Below are 20811 nucleotides of genomic sequence, written 5' to 3'. Positions count from 1 at the left end.
GTTTTCTGAGTTGGCGTAGAAAGAACATTCCTTGTTGTGTTTTTATGTTATTCAAAATTTCCCCAAATCCCTCCCGCCAGGGACCCAGACTGAATGTCCAATCCCTGCCCCACATAGTGTCATGTGGGGCAAATCTTCAGGTCTTTTCATCCATCTGGAGTTCCAGGATGGTTGGCCTTGACTGGCTGTAAACAATTCCACTCAACAGCTCAGTAATTTGTGAGAGTAAACCTCCTTTATTCACATGGGCCATCTTCACACCAGCTCTCTTCCCAAACCCCAATGCCATGCCCACCCTCCCTGTTACTATGGCAGCCGATAGCAGGCAAGCATCAAAGGGAAAACCCATGCTGGAGATCCAGTTGACACTCCTAATCCTTCTTTTCTGTAGACTAGCCACACCCATATCCTGCAACCGTTCTTCATACGTTTTAGTCTTCAGGCCTTTAATCAACTTAGCTGCTCTTCTTTGCACTTTCTCCAAAGTCTAAACATCTTTTTAATAATGTGATGTGTTAAGGGTTTGCAGCAATCCAACCAGCACACAAGTAAATAATTCAGCAGGATTCATTTATACAAGAAACTTCTTTATATGCAATAATATACAGTATGATGCATGTATACAATTCCCATGCAGCAGAAGTCAGAACCAGAACTCAGAATCCAGAAGTCATAATCATAGAAGCAATATCATACAGAGGCAATATTGCAAGGACAAAGTAACTCTTATATACAAAGTTAAGCTAAGCCACACCCAGGCTCTGAGCTATCTGGGTCACCAAACAATCCCCATCGGCTGACGTGTTATCATGTCTATTCCAATTAATGAACTCTTATACACTGACATGATGACCAAAACTGGATGCAGTATTCAAGGTGCAGTCTTACTAAGGCTTTATAAAACGGTACATAATTCTGATTCTATGACTCCATTTATACAATCATGGATTATATTAGCTTTTTTGGCTGCTGCCACACACACGTGTCTCATTATTTAAGTGATCATCCATTCGGACTCCCAAGGTCCCCCTCACAATTACTGTTTTTGAGCCAGGTTTCAAGTAATCTGTTTTTCCTGCAAATGTGTAAAATCTTATTTTTCTCCACATTAAGTTTCATTTTGGGGGATTCAACCTTGTCTCATTTGGATCAGAAAGACACAATATGCATACACATAAAAATTGATAGAGACATAGTGGATCAGTGGTTAGAATGCAGTACTACAGGCTAATTGCCCACAGCCAGATCAATCCTGACTGGCTCATGGTTGATTCAGGCTTTCATCTTTCTGAGGTCGTTAAAATGAGGACCCAGATTGCTGGGGACAATATGCCAACCTTATAACCTGCTCAGAGAGTGTGGTAAAGCATTGTGGAGTGGTATATAAGTCCAAGTGGAATTGCTATTGCTATATAGTTTCTCCCGAGCATGAGAAGTAAGATGACAATTCTGAGCAAAACTCTTTCCACATTCCATGCATTTATATGGTTTCTCTCATGTGGATCATCTTATGGGAAATAAGATGACCTCTTCGAGCAAAGGTCTTTCCACACTCCATGCATTTATATGGCTTCTCCCCTGTGTGGATCCTTTTATGCATAGTAAGTGTATTGCTACGAGTAAAGATCTTTCCACACTCCATGCATTTATACGGCTTCTCTCCCGAGTGGATCTTTTTGTGGATTCTAAGACCACTGCTCTGAGTAAACGTCTTTCCACACTCCGTACATATATACGGCTTCTCCCCTGTGTGGATCATCTTATGGGAAATAAGACTACGCTTTTCAACAAAGGTCTTTCCACATTCCATGCATTTATATGGCTTCTCTCCCGTGTGGATCATCTTATGGGAAATAAGATTACCACTTCGAGCAAAGGTCTTTCCACATTCTATGCATTTAAATGGCTTCTCTCCCGAGTGGATCTTTTTATGGGAAATAAGATTACTGTTATGAACAAAGGTCTTTCCACACTCCATGCATTTAAATAGCTTCTCTCCCGAGTGGATCCTTTTATGGGAATTAAGATTACTGTTATGAACAAAGGTCTTTCCACACTCCATGCATTTAAATGGCTTCTCTCCCGAGTGGATCCTTTTATGGGAAATAAGATTACTGTTATTAGCAAAGGTCTTTCCACATTCCATGCATTTATATGGTTTCTCCCCTGTATGGATCCTTTTATGGATAGTAAGTGGACTGTTATGAGCAAAGGTCTTTCCACACTCCATGCATTTGTAGAGCATTTCCCCAGTGTGAACCCTTTCATGGGAAGTAAGTTCCCTGCTTGTTCTAAAGCATTTTCCACATTCCAAACATTTATTAGGCTTCTCTTTTGTGTCAATAGCTTTTTGAGATGTAATGAAGTTATTTCCAAGAGAAAGAATTAAAGTCCCATTGTAATTTTGTCTGTTGTGTCTTCTTATAGCATCTTCTCCTTTGTTTAAGGTTAAATCCTGTTCATTTATTTGTACTTTAGCTTTAATTAGGTTCACACTTTTTCCAGTATATTTTTCCCTTATTTTCTCTTGTTGGGCAAGAAAGTCTTGCATCGGAGCATCAGTGGAAGATGAGCTTTCCTGATTCCAATTCTTAGACTGGTTTCTCTCATGGCTTTCTAATTCCATTCGAATTCCAAACTTCTCCCTTCCATCTTTAGCATTGATCACTTGGAACAGTTCACAGGAATCTTGATTCTCCTGCCCATTATTACCTTCGAAGCAAAAGGGAAATGGAAATGATAACAAGGTTAGAGAAAAAGATCAAAGTGTAGAAAGTCAACTGAATTTCCTTCTGAATTTCTCAAAAATTCCATTAGGCTGTATCTTTGCTTAAGAATTATTGGGGTGGGTTAATTTCACCAGAGTCCTGTGACAAATGAAACAATTTTGAAACAAACTCCTTCTTCCCCAGTGTACCTTCGAGCAACTGCTCCACGGTGTCCGTCTGGTGGGTGGGACCCCTGCTTGGCCCATTCCTTGATCCCAACAATGAAACTTTGGAGCGAAATCCCTTGCTGAAGCCTCCCATTGGCTTGTAAACGCTCTTCGTGCTGAGACTGGAAAGGTTGGGAGGCTTCAAGAATGGCTATTTTGCTTCCCCAAAGTCTCATCGGCTTGGAAGGGCTCTTTGGCTGGATCTGGTACAGGCTTTAGTTTGCAGAGGACAGAGGCCTAAACTACTTTAGTGCAAGATCACACGAGACCAGTAGTGCAAGATCTCAGGCTACTAATCTCACGTGATCCCACACCGCAGTACTTTAGGCCTGCGTTCGTTTAAGAACTGAGGACTGCACGAGATCCAGGACAAAATTCACTGAAAACGAAGAGGCCTTCCCTCTCTTTGCAAAGCATTTTTCCCTGGATCTCATGCCGGCCTTGGTTAGCAGAGAAAAGACGCCTAAAGCACTGTAGTGCGAGATCACGTGAGAGCTTTTGTGCAAGATTTCCCACTACTGATCTTGCGTATCTCTCACTACTTTAGGCCTCTTCTTTCTGCAAATTCACCGAAGTAGGTAAAGAAACTGATGGCTCACCACATCCTCTCAAGGTAAATCCCGGCAGGATGGGGTGGGGGAACAGGTAGGGCGAATGTTGTTGCAGCACCTCTGCTGACATTCATAAGTGTGAATGACGGCTGTGGTGCTGCAACATTCGTAATTTCAGGACTGAGTCTTAAGTACTTGGGAGTGGGCTAGGTCATAACTTGGAACAGTCACTTAGTGAACTGTCATAACTCGGGGATTACCTGTACCTTAGGATGCTCTGAGTGACATTGCATGAGGCCTTTGTTCTTGAATTGGATTGGGAGAATGCTCTTCCATGGGCTGAGGGTGAAAGTTCTGTTATCAGACAATTCTGGAGGTTTCAGAGGACAAATGACAACACACTCCTCTCACATGACCTCCAGAGGACACATAAAAGCACACCTCGTTCTTCTCAGCCCCCACAGGTAAGTTCAAATAGAAATGGAAAAATAGAGATGAGAAATGGCACAGAAAGCATCTAAGCAAAGAGACATTGACTCTTTCCTTCCTTGGAATACAAGAAGGCCAGATCCTTTCCTTCTCCCTCCCAGGAGACGATATCTGATTAGTGGTTTTTAAATAAAAAAACTAACTATAATCTGTCTTCTTGAACTCTCTGATTGGGGTTTAGAGAACTCTTACCCAGAAAGACCACGTTCCTATGGTTTTCAAGCATGACTTCCGAATGCAGGGCTTTCTGGTCAGGATCCAGCTGAGACCATTCCTCCTCAGAGAAAGACACAGCCACCTCCTTGAAGGACACAAGACTCTCCTGAACACAGAAAAAACAGAGCAGAACAGGAGGATTCGCAAGATCTGTTCATCAATGATTTAGACAAGGGGATAGAAGTGGAACTCATCAAATTTGCAGACTAGACCAAATTGACAGGAATAAAAACACTCCAGAACAGCGGTCACCAACTGGTGGTTCGTGGACCACTGATAGTCTGGGAGAAAATTTTGGTAGTCCGCAGAGAAATCGTTGCATTTCTCTCGGGGAGCCCAGCCAAGGTTTCCTGTGCCGCTTGTGCTTCAGCACTTTGACTCCCAGAGACAGAATGGGGTCCTTCAGGCAGTTAGCTTGGCCGCCTGTTAGCAGAGAGAAGCAGCTGGAGTCAACCCTGGCTTTGCTGTCCATTGCAGATGCTAGATCAGCCCCCTGCAAACTCTTGTTTCTCAAGGAGCACTCGCTGAAGAGACACGGGAAACTTCGGCCGGGCTTCTCGAGAGACGAGAGTTTGAAGGGGGCTGATCTAGCGTCTGCAATGGACAGCAAAGCCAGGGTTGACTCTGGCTGCTTCCCTCTGCTGTAGTGCTTCCAGACAGTCTCGGCTGGCGACCCCCAGGGGGAGAGCTTTCTCTGTGGAAGCACCCACCCTCTGGAACCAGTTCCCTTTGGAGCTCTGGATGGCCCCTGACCTTCGTTCGTTCTGCCGCGATTTGAAGACCTGGTTGTTCCGTAGCCTGGACTGATGAGGGGTTTCTTAATGAATTTTAAATTGTTTTAAATTGGAATTTTAATTTTATATTGGTTTTTATGAGGAACTATGCATTTTACCGTTGTGAGCCGCCCTGAGCCCTTGGCGGCATATAAATTGCATTAAATAAATAAAATTAAATTAAAATTAAATTAAATAAAAAAAATAAGTATTCATTCTCTATTTTACTCTTCATATCTATTTATATTAAGATATTACCCTAATGTCTGTTGTACTACATACAAAATAATTATCCAACCTATATAATTTTAATATTAATATACATTATTGAAATATATTTATGGAAGGTCTTTTACTCTTCCCCCCCCCCATCCATCATCTCTTACCTACTTAAAAACTTTTAGTCTTTTTTTTTGGCTTGCCTCTGATATTCTTCTCTTACTCCATCTCCTTATTTTTGAACTACAGGTTATAAATATGGCTTTTTAAAAATGGTATTGTGGCAATGTGAGTATTTAATTATCTTTCATTAGCCTTGCAGAATTCCGAGTCAAAGAATTATAAAAAAAATATGGGACTCTAGCAGTTCCTCCCACTGTGATACGTTTATTCCTATTTCTTGAAGGACTTTTTTAAAAATTGCTTTTTGTAAACTCAAAGTTGGCGAAGTACCTAGCAGAGCAAGATAACCAGAGGAAGCTATGCTGGTTGACAGGAACTTGAACCTGCTATTCTGCTCTCCGTGTTGTGGAAGAACCCAAAAATAATTGAGGCCAAACAAGGGGGGGAAATAGGAGGGAGCCCTCTGCATACCTGCTTCACTTCCAGAAGGGAAAATAGAAATCTAATAACTTTTCCCTTTCTTACTTGATTTGGAGGATCAACCGATCTTTGAGCTCCATCATAAAAACAGGAAAGCTTCATTCTTGGTTTCTCTGTAAGGAATAAATAATTTCAAAATGCATAATTAACAAAATAGGAGGAAGTATTCCATAGAAGAGAAGAGAGAGCGAAGGTAAGACAGATGGGTAATCGGAAGATCTTCCATTACCTCCTGAGGTGTCCGGACTTGGATCTTCCCAAGGGATCCTCCTGAAAAATAGCTCCTGAGGGGGATTTGATGGGTTCTTCTTTCCCTCAGGATCTCTGATCTCCACAGTGGAGCACTTCAAACAGGAGAAAGGAAAAAAGAAGCAGAATTAATGTACCTCACATGACACAAAGTGAATTCTTATATTCGGAACACAACCTCAAAGCCCCCAATATCCATCCATGACGTTGAGTGAGAAAACAAGGGAACAATGTCCTACAAGAATTGGTGAATTGCCACATATGATGAATGCCAGAGAAGTTTGGGAAGGAGGGGTGAAGTATTCAAACACTTTCTCTATTCCCTTCTGAGCTCCCTAAAGTCTCTCACCTGCTGCTGGACCTGCTCCTTCTGCTCCTCCGCCTGGCTCAGGAGGAAGCCTTCCGCCAGGGCCACCGCCTGGGAGCTGGTCTCTGCTCCACACTCTCTTACCCAGCCCTCCATCTCCGGGGGCAGAATGAAGAGGAGCTGCTCCAGAACCACCAGGTCCAGCATCTGGGCTTTGGTGTGCTTTTCTGGTCTCAGCCATCGCCTGCAAAAGCCATGGAGTCGGCTGCAAAGTCCTCGGGGACCCTCAGCCTCCCGGTATTGGATGGAGGTCCAGGACTGAACTTCTGAAGGGAGGATGGTTTCCTCCTCCAGGATCTTCTGCCCGGTTCTTGTCCAGAGGTTCCCACCCTTCCCAGGCTGAGCAGCTGAAGGGCCTTTTCCGGCTCCCTCCTTTCCAAAAGGTTGTGTCTCCATCCTTTCTCTGTCCTGCAGAGCAACTGCAAATGGCTCCAAGGTCTCTGGTGGGTCTCCAGATGCCTTTTCCTTCAGGGGACCATTTCTGGGGCTGCAGGACTGATCCCTGCAAGGGATTCCGCTCTTTTTCTTCTTCCCCCAAGAGGAAAGTTTGCCTTGCAAAGACCACAAATGGCTTCCAGTTTCTGTATCTGAGATGGGAAGAAAAAGAAACGCCATGAATTAGAAAGTGGAATTCAGTCACTGAGCGACCTTCTCCCGACCTGCCCGGATCCCCAAGCGGCTCATCCCAGCGCAGGTCCCAGGTCCCCCCGAGCAGGGCCGGGAAGGAGGCAGCTGGAGAGGCCGCCCCGCTTCTCTCCCCCCACTCGGGCTCTTCCCCGGATCCCCACCGCCTTCCCGGCATCCCCGCTTCCCCCTGCAGGGAGAGAGCAGCTGGGGAGCATGGGACCCGGGAAGAGCTCCCCCCCCTCACCCGAGGCACCTCTGTATGTCCCCCCGCGAGACTCTCCTCTGGGCCTCCAGGGGTTAAGGAGAGCGGGTGCAAGGTCCTAGAGGGGCAAGCGTTTGTGGTGTCAATTCCTTCGACACCTCCTGTACAAAGGCAGCCGTGACGTTAGCCCTCCAGTGGACCAATGGGGAAGCGCCTGGCGTTCCCTTCTGTTGGCGGAGGGCGCCACCTGGTGGATTTGGGGCAAAGCGCCAGGATCATAGAAAGGGCGGGAAAGAGGAGCGCATGGGAGGGGGAAAGGAGAGGGCGGGGAGGATGGGTTTGGGAGTAGGAGGAAAGGCCCCTCCCAATGGCTCCCTGTCAGACAAAGGCTTCCACGTCTGTGCTTCTTTTCCCCCTTTTATATCAACCCAAATGCATTGAAGGAAGTTTTCGCCTTTCTTCTGTTGCGACTCTAGAGCGGTTTGGTTATTTTTTCTATATAGTGCAACTCCACCTCCATCTTTCATTCGGCCTGCTTCTTATATACAGGAGAGAATAGAATAAAGAATAGAAAAGAAAAAAGAAAAGAAAAGAAAAAAAGAAAAGAAAAGAGCAAAGAAAAAAGCAATATTCTTTCTGGCAGCCCCTGAGATATGGGAAGATGCCATCATGTCTCCCCTCGTCCTTCTGTTCATCAGACTAGAAAATATCCAGTTCCAGCAACTGTTTTTTAATAATTTTTTTTTAATTTGATTTATATGCCGCCCTTCTCCGAAGACTCAGGGCGGCTTACAATGTGCTCAGCAATGTTTTAGCCTCCATCTTTGTTGCTCTTCTCTGCACTCTTTCTAGAGTCTCCAGATCTTATTTATTTATTTATTATACAAAACACAAAGAAAAATAAAAATAGGAAATCAAGAAAAGGAGAAAGACAAGAAAAGAAACTCTGAGGTACAAGAGAAAAAAAAGGGGGAGGGGAAAGACGTTGACTTCTTTTTAGCACAGTGCAAGATTTTTTTAAAAAAGCCATTCCAGCCTGACAATTCAATCTAATACACAAAAGCAAAGTCATTTTATCTCTCTTTCCTTTGAACACTTTAAATGTGAAAATGCCCAATTTAACGGCTGAAGAAGGAAAGGGCAGAACGGTCCTGAAGACCCCTTTGTGGCTGAGGGAGGGAGGGAGGGAGGGCTCCCGCCTGAGGGGATCTGCGTTCTGATTGGTCGCTGCGGGTGGAAAGGGGGCGTTTCCCATTTTCCCGCCTTTTCCTTCTGGGCGCCGTTTGAGATTTACCTCAGGATCTTCCCAACTGTCTTCTCTGCTGCGACTCTTAAATACGTTTATAGGGAAGTAAAAGTAAAAGTTTGTGTCCGTGTCTCCCTCTTCCTTTGGACAGCAACTGCCTATTTCCTCCACGTTAAACCTCTTCGGTTGCCCCTTCCAGTCGGGGGTTTCTCTTTTATCCCCTGAGAGTGTCGGAAGAAAAATCAGTTCCAGTCTCCTTCTCCTCCTCCACCTCCTCCTCCTTCTCCTCGTCCTTCACCTCCTCCCCTCCTCCTTCTCCTCCTCCTTTACTTTTAAATGAAAATCGAGGTACGTGATCCTTTCAAGTTTTTCTAAGTGGTTTTCCTTCCGGATTTATCAGTGGTAAATTAATGGGCTCTTTGCGCTTCCTCTTCCACAGCCAAAATAGGCAGATTTCTGGGGAAAAGCTCCAGACCTGCCCTTTTATAGGGGGAAAATGTCTTCCAAAATGTTACTTTATATCTTTTTTTTCTGCAGAAAAAACTATAGATTACAGCTTGAAATGGTGGCAAGATAACAGATTAATGGAGTTGGAAGGGACCTTGGAGGCCATCTAGTCCAACCCCCATCGAAGTCCTCCGCAGAAAGGAGCGGGAAGCAGAGGAGAAACGGCCAAACTTTAATCCGGGATCCTCATCAGGGGCCCCTTTGCAAGGAAACGGAACCCGGAAAGAAAGAAAAAAAAGAAAGAAAGAGGGGTTTCTTCGCATTTGGGGTCGAGGAGGGAAACTCGAAGGAGCCGGACGTTCCGAGCAAGAGAGACGCGGGTTTCAAGGAGGGAAATCGCCTTTTTCTCCCGTAAAGCGAAGCGGCGCCTTTCCCGAGAGAGCCGACTGCGGGACTGCCCCTCCCCTCTTCTCATCCAGCGCAGAAACTCTTCCCACGGCAGAAATTTTCATCTGTGAAATGCCTCAGTTTCCTTCTTTCGCTTTTCCTTCCCTTCCTCTTTCCATGCAGCCCACTCGACCCAGGCACTGGGGAGGGGGATCGAGAGAGGCGCCCAGCTGCGACCCACACTTCGGCTACAGTCGTGAAACTGGGGGATCCCTCTCCGTCCTCCTGGGGGGGGGGAATATGGGGAGAAAGGGGGAGGAGGAGGCCACACAGAGATCGAGGTTGTTGGAGGCTCTGGAGACCCAGCAACTTTCTTCCCCCCTCCGGGGGTCCCTCCCTCCCAGTCCCCTCCTCCGCCGAGCCCCCTCCTTACCGGGGGTCTCCTTCCCCCCTTCGCTTCCGGGGATCCGGTCCAGCCCCCCCACCAGCAGCATCAGGGGGAGCCCAGCAAAAGCCATGGAGGCTGCCCCACAAGCCCCCCAAAGGGGGAGGAGAAAGACGAAGATGCTCCCAGAGTTCCAGCCCCAGAAGCGGAATCGGTGGGTCTGGATTGGGGGAGAGTGGGCGTTTTCCTCAGACTTCGGAATTGGGAGTGCCCAGAAAGAGCAAGAGGACCAATGGGAAGTCTCCCTTCTGCAAGCGTCATCGGTCTCCGGATAGAGTCTCTCTTGACTTCACCTGATGGAAGAGCTAGTTCCGAGCAGACAGAGAAGCGGAGGAAGTGGGAGGGGAATGAATTCAGTCTTGTGGTCTTTCTTTCTTTCTTTCCTTCCTTCCTTTCTTTTTTCCCCTCCCTCCCTCCCTTCTACTTTCTTGAACTCCGTGGGAGGAAAAGCTCTCCTAGCCTCTCTCTGAATTGAAGGAGAATAAACTATGACATAAGAAAAAAAGGAAATAAAACTGCTCCTCCACCGCTTCCACAGATGAACTGGACCGGCCCCGATTCCTGTGTAACCTCCAAATGTTTCTGCTTTACGGGGTGGGGGGGGGAAGAAAACTCTTTCCCCCGATTCTTTTCCAGGCTGCCGTGGGGGGGGGGGGCAAGACCCCTCAGCAGCCAGAGAGAATCCTTGGGATACTCAGCCGAGGAAAAAAAGAGATTTTCCCCAAGGAATCTTGGAGGAAGAGCCTTTCCTGGATTCGGCCTTTCTCAACCGCAGCCCTTTGGCCTCCCAGCCCCTTCCTGACTGTGGGGCTGCCCCGTTTTCTTTGGGGGATGCCAGGGGATCCTAACAGGCAGTGGAGCTGCGCTTTCCCTCTTATCATCCACGAGCCCCCCTTCTCCTCCTGACTCAGCTCCCCGAGTCCCCCCGTTTCAGAGACCCTTCCCCCCCCACCAAGTGATCTTGAGAGAGCCCAAAGGCCCCTTTCAGGGAAGGACCAGGCGCCCCTTCAAACGCCTGGGGTAGTTTGGGAACCTAAACGGGCATCTAGTCCACCCCTCCATACACACAGAGGAAAGTCTGGGTCAGAATAGTGAAAAGAGGCAAGTGGAGGGTCCCTTCAGGGCCTGCCGTGAACCGCCACCAATGAGCTACAGACCCCCCAAGACTGAACGGATCCCCCTCCCACTTTCTCCGCTGTCTCTCTGTGGCGAGCTCTCTCCTCCTTCAGGTGAAGTCACAAAGGACTCTGCCCGGAGACCGATGACGCTCAAGCAGGGAGAATTCCCATTGGTATTTTTTCTCGCCCCGCCCAACTCAAAAGTCCGAGAAAAAGGCTTCTTCCCCCCAATCCAGAGCCCCGATTCCTCCTCTGGGGCTGAAGCATCTGGTTTGATGGTTTGTTTTTGTGGTTTGATATTTTATCTGTAGCCACGCAGGATCTGTGTGCGTGAGAGAGAGGGGGGGGAGAAATTTGAGAAATAAATCATTGAGAAATCCTATTTGGGTGGATTTATGGGAGGAGATCAAAAGGATCCCAGATTCTGGACAGGAAGAGACTTTGGGTGGGGGAAAAAGGAATATTCCTTTTTTCCTTTTCATGTTTAATTGTCGTTATGGTACAATTTTCAAATGTTTACACTGTAATTGAATTTTCAACCTTACTTTTCATTTTTATACATTTTTTTAATTTAGGAGTTGTATTACATTGAGCCCCCTTCAGAGCCCCTCTTTGAGGGAGGTAGGAGGTGTAGAAGCATCAATAAATATCAGTCAATACAAATGAATACATTTCGTAGATCTGAGAGGATAGAATATATATATCCCGAGTCAATCTTTACTGGGAGAATCTTAATAAATAAGTAAATGAAAGGGGGTCCCGGCATTTCCCTCCCCGAGAAGCCCCCTTCCCCCCGACTCACCTCTCCTGCCAATGACAGAATTCCTGTGGAGACCCTCGTGGTTGTATCGGCACAAGGAGTCCACGGGGTCCTTCGTCTAGTGCAGGAAGACCTGGTCGCTGTTCCACTTGTCCGCATCCGGCTGCCCCAACGGAGTGACGGCCTCGAACTCCCCGCGCTTCGCTGTCGAAGCGCACGAACTCCTGCCGGCCGTAGATCTGCCTGTCCAGGAACCGCAGCCGCTGCGTCCCGTTGAGGAAGCGGCACTCGGTCTTCGTCTGGTGCAGGAAATGGGCTGCGAGGGGGAGGAGGGGAAGGAAGGCCCGTCAGGACGGACTCCAGGGCCCATCGTTCCCAGCCGCTAGTAGAGGAGAAGCAGGGACTCAGGCGCAAAGGGGGAGGGGGAGAGCTGCTGCGAGAGACTGATGGAAGACGCTCCCTGGAGGGAGGGGAGGAATTTTGGGGGTCCCAGGGGGAGGGGAACTTGCTGGGGATCCGGAGGGGGATGAAAAGATGGGAAAGTAGGGGGGGCTATCCTGCTGTGCCCCCCTCCTTCCTCCCAGGGTGGACAAAGGCAGGCAGAAATTCAACTGGTCCAGCAGAGCTCCTCTCGGCCGGGAACTTTGGATCCTGCTGGGGTGTCTTTGTGCCCCCCCCCCTCAAAGCGGCAGGAAGGATGGGGGAGGGGGTGAAGAGACCACCGCAAACACTCTGGGCTGGAGGTAAAAAAAAAATTTGCACAATTTTATATTTATATTAAATTTATCTACTAAAATATATGCATTAAAATATTGTAATATATTTTGTTTTCAATTATAATCTGTAACTGCCCAGAGTCAGATCATAGAACAGATTAACGGAAGGGACCTTGGAGATCTTCTAGTCCGACCCCTTCCTCAAGCAGGAAACCCTTCAGACCATTTCAGCTTCCGCCTTTTGCTCCCTTTCTGGCAAAGGGGCTGCCAGAGGGGTGCTTGTACCCCCAGCGCTGTGGGGTTTTCTGCCCACCGCAAGTGGAAGGTCGGTTTTGGTTGAAGAGCGGCTGTTCTTGATCTGAATGAGGGGAGGGGAAATAAGGGGGGGGAAGCGGGAATCCCTGGCTGAGAAGCGGGAAGCGGGCAAAGAAAGTGGAGGGTCCCTTCTGGACCTGCCATGACCCCCCCTTGAGCTGCAGCCCCCCCAAGACTGAACGGATCGCCCCTCCCACTTTCTCCGCTGGTCTCTTTGCGCCGAACAATCTCCTTCAGGTGAAGTCACAAAGGACTCTGCCTGGAGACCAATGACGCTCAACACGTGAGCGTTCCCATTGGTCCTTCCGCTCGTTCTGGCCCCTCCCATCTCAAAAGTCAAAGAAAAAGGCTTTCTCCCCCCAATTCAGAGCCCCGATTTCTCCTCTGGGGCTGAAGCATCTGGCCAGGACACCCCTCCCCCTCTCCCCCCCCCCCGTTGCTTTCACAGATGAAGATTTCTGCCGTGGGAAGAGTTTCTGCGCTGGCTGAGAAGAGGGGAGGGGCAGCCCCGCAGCCGGGGAAGACTTGGGGGTGACGGACAGGCACCCCATATCTGGAGGGAAGCCACGGGAAACCCTCAGCTAAGCCAGGAAGAGGCGGAGGAGATCGTCAGGGATCCCACCTAGCCCAGCCTCCCCTCCCCCTTCCTGCGGGAATCCTCCGCTCGGCTCTCTCGGGAAAGGCGCCGCTTCGCTTTACGGGAGAAAAAGGCGATTTCCCTCCTTGAAACCCGCGTCTCTCTTGCTCGGAACGTCCGGCTCCTTCGAGTTTCCCTCCTCGACCCCAAATGCGAAGAAACCCCTCTTTCTTTCTTTTTTTCTTTCTTTCCGGGTTCCGTTTCCTTGCAAAGGGGCCCCTGATGAGGATCCCGGATTAAAGTTTGGCCGTTTCTCCTCTGCTTCCCGCTCCTTTCTGCGGAGGACTTCGATGGGGGTTGGACTAGATGGCCTCCAAGGTCCCTTCCAACTCCATTAATCTGTTATCTTGCCACCATTTCAAGCTGTAATCTATAGTTTTTTCTGCAGAAAAAAAAGATATAAAGTAACATTTTGGAAGAAATTTTCCCCCTATAAAAGGGCAGGTCTGGAGCTTTTCCCCAGAAAGCTGCCTATTTCGGCTGTGGAAGAGGAAGCGCAAAGAGCCCATTAATTTACCACTGATAAATTCGGAAGGAAAACCACTTAGAAAAATTTGAAAGGATCATGTACCTCGGTTTTCTTTTAAAAATGGAGGAGGAGGAGATGGAGGAGGAGGAGAGGAGGAGGAGGAGGAGGAGGAAAAGGAAGAGAAGGAGGCTGGGCCTGATTTTTCTTCCGACACTCTCAGGGGATAAAAGAGAAACCCCCGACTGGAAGCGGCAACCGAAGAGGCTTAACGTGGAGGAAATAGGCAGCTGCTGTCCAAAGGAAAAGGAAGACACGGACACAAACTTTTACTTTTACTTCCCTATAAACGTATTTAAAGATTCGCAGCAGAGAAGACAGTCAGGAAGATCCTGAGGTAAATCTCAAACGGCGCCCAGAAGGAAAAGGCGGGAAAACAGGGAAACGCCCCCTTTCCACCCGCAGCAACCAATCAGAGCGCAGATCCCCTCAGGCGGGAGCCCTCCCTCCTTCAGCCACAAAGGGGTCTTCAGGACCATTCTGCCCTTTCCTTCTTCAGCCGTTAAATTGGGCATTTTCACATTTAAAGTGTTCAAAGGAAAGAGATAAAATGACTTTGCTTTTGTGTATTAGATTGAATTGTCAGGCTGGAATGGCTTTTTTAAAAAAATCTTGCACTGTGCTAAAAAGAAGTCAACGTCTTTCCCCTCCCCCTTTTTTTTCTCTTGTACCTCAGAGTTTCTTTTCTTGTCTTTCTCCTTTTCTTGATTTCCTATTTCTATTTTTCTTTGTGTTTTGTATAATAAATAAATAAATAAATAAGATCTGGAGACTCTAGAAAGACTGCAGAGAAGAGCAACAAAGATGGAGGCTAAAACATATAAAAAAACCGTTGCTGGAACTGGATATTTTCTAGTCCGATGAACAGAAGGAGGAGGGGAGACATGATGGCATCTTCCCATATCTCAGGGGCTGCCAGAAAGAATATTGCTTTTTTCTTTGCTCTTTTCTTTTCTTTTTTTCTTTTCTTTTTTCTTTTCTATTCTTTATTCTATTCTCTCCTGTATATAAGAAGCAGGCCGAATGAAAGATGGAGGTGGAGTTGCACTATATAGAAAAAATAACCAAACCGCTCTAAAGTCGCAACAGAAGAAAGGCGAAAACTTCCTTCAATGCATTTGGGTTGATATAAAAGGGGGAAAAGAAGGCCACAGCCTTTGACAGGGATCCATTGGGAGGGGCCTTTCCTCCTACTCCCAAGCCCATCATCCCCGCCCTCTCCCTTCCCCTCAGACGCTCTCCTCTTTCCCGACCTTACGACCATCCAGGCACTTTGCCCCAAATCCACCAGGGGGCGCCTCCGCCAAGGGAAGGGAACTCCACGCGCTTCCCCATTGGCTCACTGGAGCCTTGCCACTCTAGGACTTATCACTCGCTCTCCTTAACCCCTGCAGGCCCAGAGGAGGTGGGGAAGCTGCGGGAGAGTCTGGCGGGGGGACATACAGAGGTGCCTCGGGTGAGGGGGGGGCTCTTCCCGGGTCCCATGCTCCCCAGCCGCCCTCTCCCTGCAGGGGGAAGCAGGGATGCCGGGAAGGCGGTGGGGATCCGGGAAAGAGCCCGAGTGGGGGGAAGAGAAGCGGGGCGGCCTCTCCAGCTGCCTCCTTCCCGGCCCTGCTCAATGGGACCTGGGCTCTGCGGTAGGATGAGCCGCTTGGGGCTCCGAGCAGGTTGGGGGAAGGTCGCTCAGTGACTGAATTCCACTTTCTAATTCATGGCGTTTTTTTCTTCCCATCTCAGATACAGAAACTGGAAGCCATTTGTGGTCTTTGCAAGGCAAACTTTCCTCTTGGGGGAAGAAGAAAAAGAGCGGAATCCCTTGCAGGGATCAGTCCTGCAGCACCAGAAATGGTCCCCTGAAGGAAAAGGCATCTGGAGACCCACCAGAGTCCTTGGAGCCATTTGCAGTTGCTCTGCAGGACAGAGAAAGGATGGAGACACAATCTTTTGGAAAGGAGGGAGCCGGAAAAGGCCCTTCAGCTGCTCAGCCTGGGAAGGGTGGGAAGCTCTGGACAAGAACCGGGCAGGAGATCCTGGAGGAGGAAACCATCCTCCCTTCAGAAGTTCAGCCCTGGACCTCCATCCAATACCGGGAGGCTGAGGGTCCCCGAGGACTTTGCAGCCGACTCCATGGCTTTTGCAGGCGATGGCTGAGACCAGAGAAGAATACCAAAGCCCAGATGCTGGACCTGGTGGTTCTGGAGCAGCTCCTCTTCATTCTGCCCCCAGCGATGGAGGGCTGGGTGCGGGAGTGTGGAGCAGAGACCAGCTCCCAGGCGGTGGCCTTGGCGGAAGGCTTCCTCCTGAGCCAGGCAGAGGAGCAGAAGGAGCAGGTCGAGTTGCAGGTAAGAGTTCAAAAGAGAATAGAGAATCTGTTTGAATACTTCACCCTTCCTTCCCAAACCTCTCGGGCATTCATCATATGTGGCAATTCACCAATTCTTGTAGGACATTGTTCCCTTGTTTTCTCACTCAACCTCACGGATGGATATTGGGGGCTTTGAGGTTGTGTTCCGAATATAAGAATCCACTTTATTTCGTGTGACGTACATTAATTCTGCTTCTTTTTTCCTTCCTCCTGTTTGAAGTGCTGCACTGTGGAGATCAGAGATCCTGAGGGAAAGAAGAACTCATCAAATCCCCCTCAGGAGCTATTTTTCAGGAGGATCCCTTGGGAAGATCCAAGTCCGGACACGTCAGGAGGTAATGGAAGATCTTCTGATTTCCCATCTGTCTTACCTTCGCTCTCTCTTCTCTTCTATGGAATACTTCCTCCTATTTTGTTAATGATGCATTTTGAAATTATTTATTCCTTACAGAGAAACCAAGAATGAAGCTTTCTGGTTTTTATGACGGAGCTCAAACATCGATTGATCCTCCAAATCAAGTAAGAAAGGAAAAAGTTATTAGATTTCTATTTTCCCTTCAGGAAGTGAAGCGGGTGTGCAGAGGGCTCCCTCCTTCTGTTTCCCCCCTTGTTTGGTCTGGGATTTTTTTCTGTTCTTCCACAACATGGAGAGCAGAGGAGCAGGTTCAAGTTCCTGTCAGCCAGCATAGCTTCCTCTGGTTATCTTGTTCTGTTAGGTACTCCGCCAACTTTGAGTTTACGAAAAGCAATTTTTTAAAAAGTCCTTCAAGAAATAGGAATAAATGTATCACAGTGGGAGGAACTGCTAGAGTCCCATATTTTTTTTGTAATTCTTTGACTCGGAATTGTGCAAGGATAATAAAAGATAATTAAATACTCACATTGCCACAATACCATTTTAAAAAAGCCATAGTTATAACCTGTAGTTCAAAAATAAGGAGATGGAGTAAGAGAAGAATATGGGAGGCAAGCCAAAAAAAAAAGACTAAAAGTTTTTACGTAGGTAAGAGATGATGGATAAGGGGGGGAAAAAGAGAGTAAAAGACCTTCCATGAATATATTTCAATAATGTGTATTAATATTAGAATTATATAAATTGGATAATTATTTTGTATGTAGTGCAACAGACATTACGATGATATCTTAATATAAATAGATATGAAAGTAAAATAGAGAAATTATGAATACTTATAAATAAGAATTAAGCATTAATTGGAAAATTACAGTTTGAATGATGGTATTATGAAATAATGTATAAAAATATGATTAGTGAAATGCTAGAATTAAACCATGGGTCATCAGAAAATAAATAAATAAATAAATAAATTTTATTTCTATACCGCCCTTCTCCCGAAGGACTCAGCCTATTACAGCCTATTAAATACAGCCTATTAAAAACACAAGACAACATCAATTAAAATAGTTTCAAATTATTAAATGACTTTTGCTCAGTTGAAAACCCCAGGAATTTAAAACCCAATTTAAAATTTTATGTTGATAGCCCAGCCTGGCGGAACAACAGGGTCTTGAGTGCACAACGAAATGCCCAGAGGTCGGAGATCTTACGTATTTCCGGGGGCAGTTCATTCCACAGGGCTGGGGCTCCCACAGAGAAGGCCCTGCCCCTGGGTGTCGCCTTTACATATTTTAATGTAAAGGTTTATCAATAGTAGAATTACACAGATTGGAGGATTGGAAACAACATGAATTTAAGGCACTGTTCTTTAAATGTATAAATGATTGTGATTGGTATTAGAAGCGTACATTCAGACATTGAATAATGAAAGAATGAAGGATGAAACTTTAATTTAAATAGATGTGAAGAGCTAAATAAGGGAAATATAAATAATAAAACAGGTGAAAGATGGAAAATAGAAAAGAAACGTCTTTGAATATTATAGTGATATGGGGGGAAACGTTAAAATAGAGATAGAAATAAGAGGGAAATAATAGTACATATATATTTATTATTTATTTATTTAATTAATTCAATTTATATGCCGCCACTCTCCAAAGACTCAGGGCGGCATATTAGATATTAAGATATATGAAAGAAGAAGGAGGAGGTTTAGGAACTGAAGGACGGTAGCAAGAGGTATGTGTAAATGATATGAAATAGTGAAAATGAAATGTAAGAACTATGAGTAACAATATTATGTTTATTGGTATTGAAATGTATGATCCCCAGGTATCACACTATTCACGCATTGATATGTGTAAATAACATTTTAAAAAATAAGCAAATTGAATTTAAAAAAAAAAGCAGACTATTAAAATCCAAAGGGAGTGGCCTTGTTGAGCATGTAATCACGGACTACAAAATAATTTCCAATCCTCTGATTTGCACCTCGATTAGAAGATCAAACATTCCCGATTTGCAAAGGCTGAGAAATGATTGTCCCAGAGAATTTTCTCTTCTTCCTTTTCTTCCTTTCAGCCAATGGCTCAGATCAATGACTACTAGATCAATCAACGATAGACAGAGCGATAGATCAGTTGATCCAGAAGTGGGATTACTTTACTGAAAGGCACTGACGGTTTTGCAGAATCAATGAACTTGATAAAAACTTCCACAAATATTTCTTCAGTGAAAGTAGTTTTCAGATTTGCCCATTTTCTCACCTAAAATTAGGACTTGTGTAGCAATTTAAGTTAGTAAATATCTCTGCTTTGGGAATTTGGAAACAATGTAACAGAATAACAGAGTTGGTAGGGATCTTGGAGGTCTTCTAGTCTAGTGGTCACCAACCGGTGGTCCACGACAAAATTTTGGTGGTCCACAGGAAAATTTTCTTATTTTTGCATTTGTTATATTGCACTCATCCTCAAGCTATGGCCCTTGGGCCGGATATGGCCCAAGAGCAATTAATCTGGCCCGCGCATGGGAACACACGACTGCACCACCCACATCGCCCCGCCCACACGCCAGTCCCCACTCTTAAGGCCGAGAGAAGAAGCTGGATTTTGCTCTCCATTGCAGACACCAGATCGGCCCCCTGCAAGCTCTCGTCTCTCGAGGAGCGCTCCCTGAAGCGGTGCGGAAAACTTTGGTCGGGCTCCTCGAGAGACGAGAGCTTGCAGGAGGCCAATCTGGTGACTGGACAAAATCTGGCTTCTTCTGTCTGCTGTAGTGCGGCATCAGGATTCTGCCTTGGTATATTTGCGGCGCAAGGCAACCCTCGTCTCCTGCCGTTTGGGACTCGGAGTGTTAAACAGCATCTGGTTCGGGGAGCAGCCAGATTTTGCTCTCCATTACGGATGCCAGATCGGCCCCCTGCAAGCTCTCGTCTCTCGAGCCCGACCAAAGTTTCCCGCACCGCTTCAGGGAGCGCTCCTTGAGAGACGAGAGCTTGCAGGGGGCTGATCTGGCATCTGTGATGGAGAGCAAAATCCGGCTGCTCCCCGGACCAGTCGCCGCTTACCGCTCCAACTCCCAAGCGGCAGGAGACAAGGGCTGCTTTCTGCCACCAGCTGGCGCAATTATACCGAGGCGAATGCTCATGCTGCGCAAGTTCAACTAGTGCTTCACTCCCGCACTTCTTCTGGTTCTTGTTGGTGCTCCGTGCACCTCAGTCTGTCAGGGAGATGCTTGACTTCGTCTCAGCCCCAAGACACTGGCTGGCCAATGAGATGAGAGAGAGAGAGACAGAATCAGAGAGAGAATGAAAGAGAGAGAGAAAGAGACAGAGAGAGAATGAGAGAGAGAGAGAATCAGAATGAGACAGAGAGAGAAAGAGAAAGAGACAGAGAATGAAAGAGAGAAAAAGAGACAGAATGAAAGAGAAGGAGAGGGAGAGCGAGAGAAAGAGACAGAATCAGAGAGAGAGTGTGAGAGAGAATGAGAGACAGAAAGAGACAGAATGAAAGAGAATCAGAGAGAGAATGAGAGAGAGAGAGGAGGGAGAGTCCAGGTGCTTCAGCAAGCAGCACGCTGATTTCCTATTAGTGGTCCGCGAAATTTAAAATTATGAACTTGGTGGTCCCTGAGGTCCAAAAGGTTGGGGACCCCTGTTCTAGTCCAACCCCCTGTTCAGACAGGAAGCCCTATATTAGCAATACATATAAATGGCTGCCCAATTTCTTCTTAAACACCTCCAGTGTTGGGGCACCCACAATTTCTGGAGGCAAGTCATTGCACTTATTAATTGTTCTGTCAGGAAATTTCTCTTTACTTATAGGTTGGTCCTCTCCTTGAATCGTTTCCATCCATTGCTTCTTGGAACACTGCTATTATGTCACCCCATCTAGTCCTTCTTTTCATGAAACCAGACATACCCAATTCCAGCAACCGTTCTTTATATGTTTTAGCCTCCAGTCCACTCTTCTCTGCACTCTTTCTAGAGTCTCAACATCTTTTTTACATCTGGCAACCAAAACTGGATGCAATATTCCAAGTGTGGTCTTCCCAAGGCCTTATAAAGTGGTGCTAACACTTCATGTCATCTTGATTCTATCCCTCTTAATGCAGCCTATGATTCTGTTGGGGTTTTTTTCGGCAACTGTAGCCTACTGCTAACTCATGTTTTAGTGGTTGTCCACTAGGACTCCAAGATCCCTGTCGCCCTTACTACTGTTGAGCCAGGTATCACCTATTCTATGCCAATGCATTTGGTTTTTC

General features: G+C 46.7%; 2 protein-coding genes across 2 annotated transcripts in view; one reads left to right on the top strand and one right to left on the bottom strand.

The window, feature by feature from the left end:
* Nucleotides 1-1386: 1386 nt before the first annotated feature.
* On the bottom strand, nt 1387-6798 carry LOC139311688 (zinc finger protein 253-like). Its single transcript, XM_070936164.1, has 5 exons — nt 6385-6798; nt 6016-6130; nt 5832-5899; nt 4168-4297; nt 1387-2712 (listed from the first exon to the last, which is right to left on the bottom strand). Exons 1-5 carry the CDS (start codon nt 6796-6798, stop codon nt 1481-1483), a joined length of 1959 nt encoding a protein of 652 aa, XP_070792265.1. The 3' UTR covers nt 1387-1480.
* An 8796-nt stretch (nt 6799-15594) lies between these two features.
* LOC139311696 (zinc finger protein 253-like) overlaps nt 15595-20811 on the top strand; it is a 30402-nt gene continuing 25185 nt past the window's right edge. Inside the window, exons 1-3 of the mRNA XM_070936171.1 lie at nt 15595-16170; nt 16414-16528; nt 16645-16712. Coding sequence (XP_070792272.1) covers nt 15757-16170; nt 16414-16528; nt 16645-16712 — 597 coding nt within the window. The 5' untranslated portion in view covers nt 15595-15756. The remainder of the gene's footprint in view (nt 16171-16413; nt 16529-16644; nt 16713-20811) is intronic.

The sequence above is a fragment of the Pituophis catenifer genome, unplaced genomic scaffold (genome assembly GCF_029215685.1).
Source record: "Pituophis catenifer annectens isolate HBS135680 unplaced genomic scaffold, rPitCat1.0.hap2 SCAF_2, whole genome shotgun sequence".
NCBI lineage: Eukaryota > Metazoa > Chordata > Lepidosauria > Squamata > Colubridae > Pituophis > Pituophis catenifer.
The sequence above is the reverse complement of the archived record's forward strand: the minus strand, read 5'-3'. Positions and strand labels throughout refer to the sequence as shown.

Bases quoted from the DNA above. Each gene is read 5' to 3' on its own strand.
- LOC139311688 (XM_070936164.1), bottom strand. From the start codon at position 6,798: ATGGAGACACAACCTTTTGGAAAGGAGGGAGCCGGAAAAGGCCCTTCA. The intron at 5,900-6,015 runs GTAATGGAAGAT...TATTCCTTACAG, and splicing joins AAGTCCGGACACCTCAGGAG to AGAAACCAAGAATGAAGCTT. The intron at 2,713-4,167 runs GTAAGAGTTCTC...TTTGCTTCGAAG, and splicing joins TAGGAACGTGGTCTTTCTGG to GTAATAATGGGCAGGAGAAT.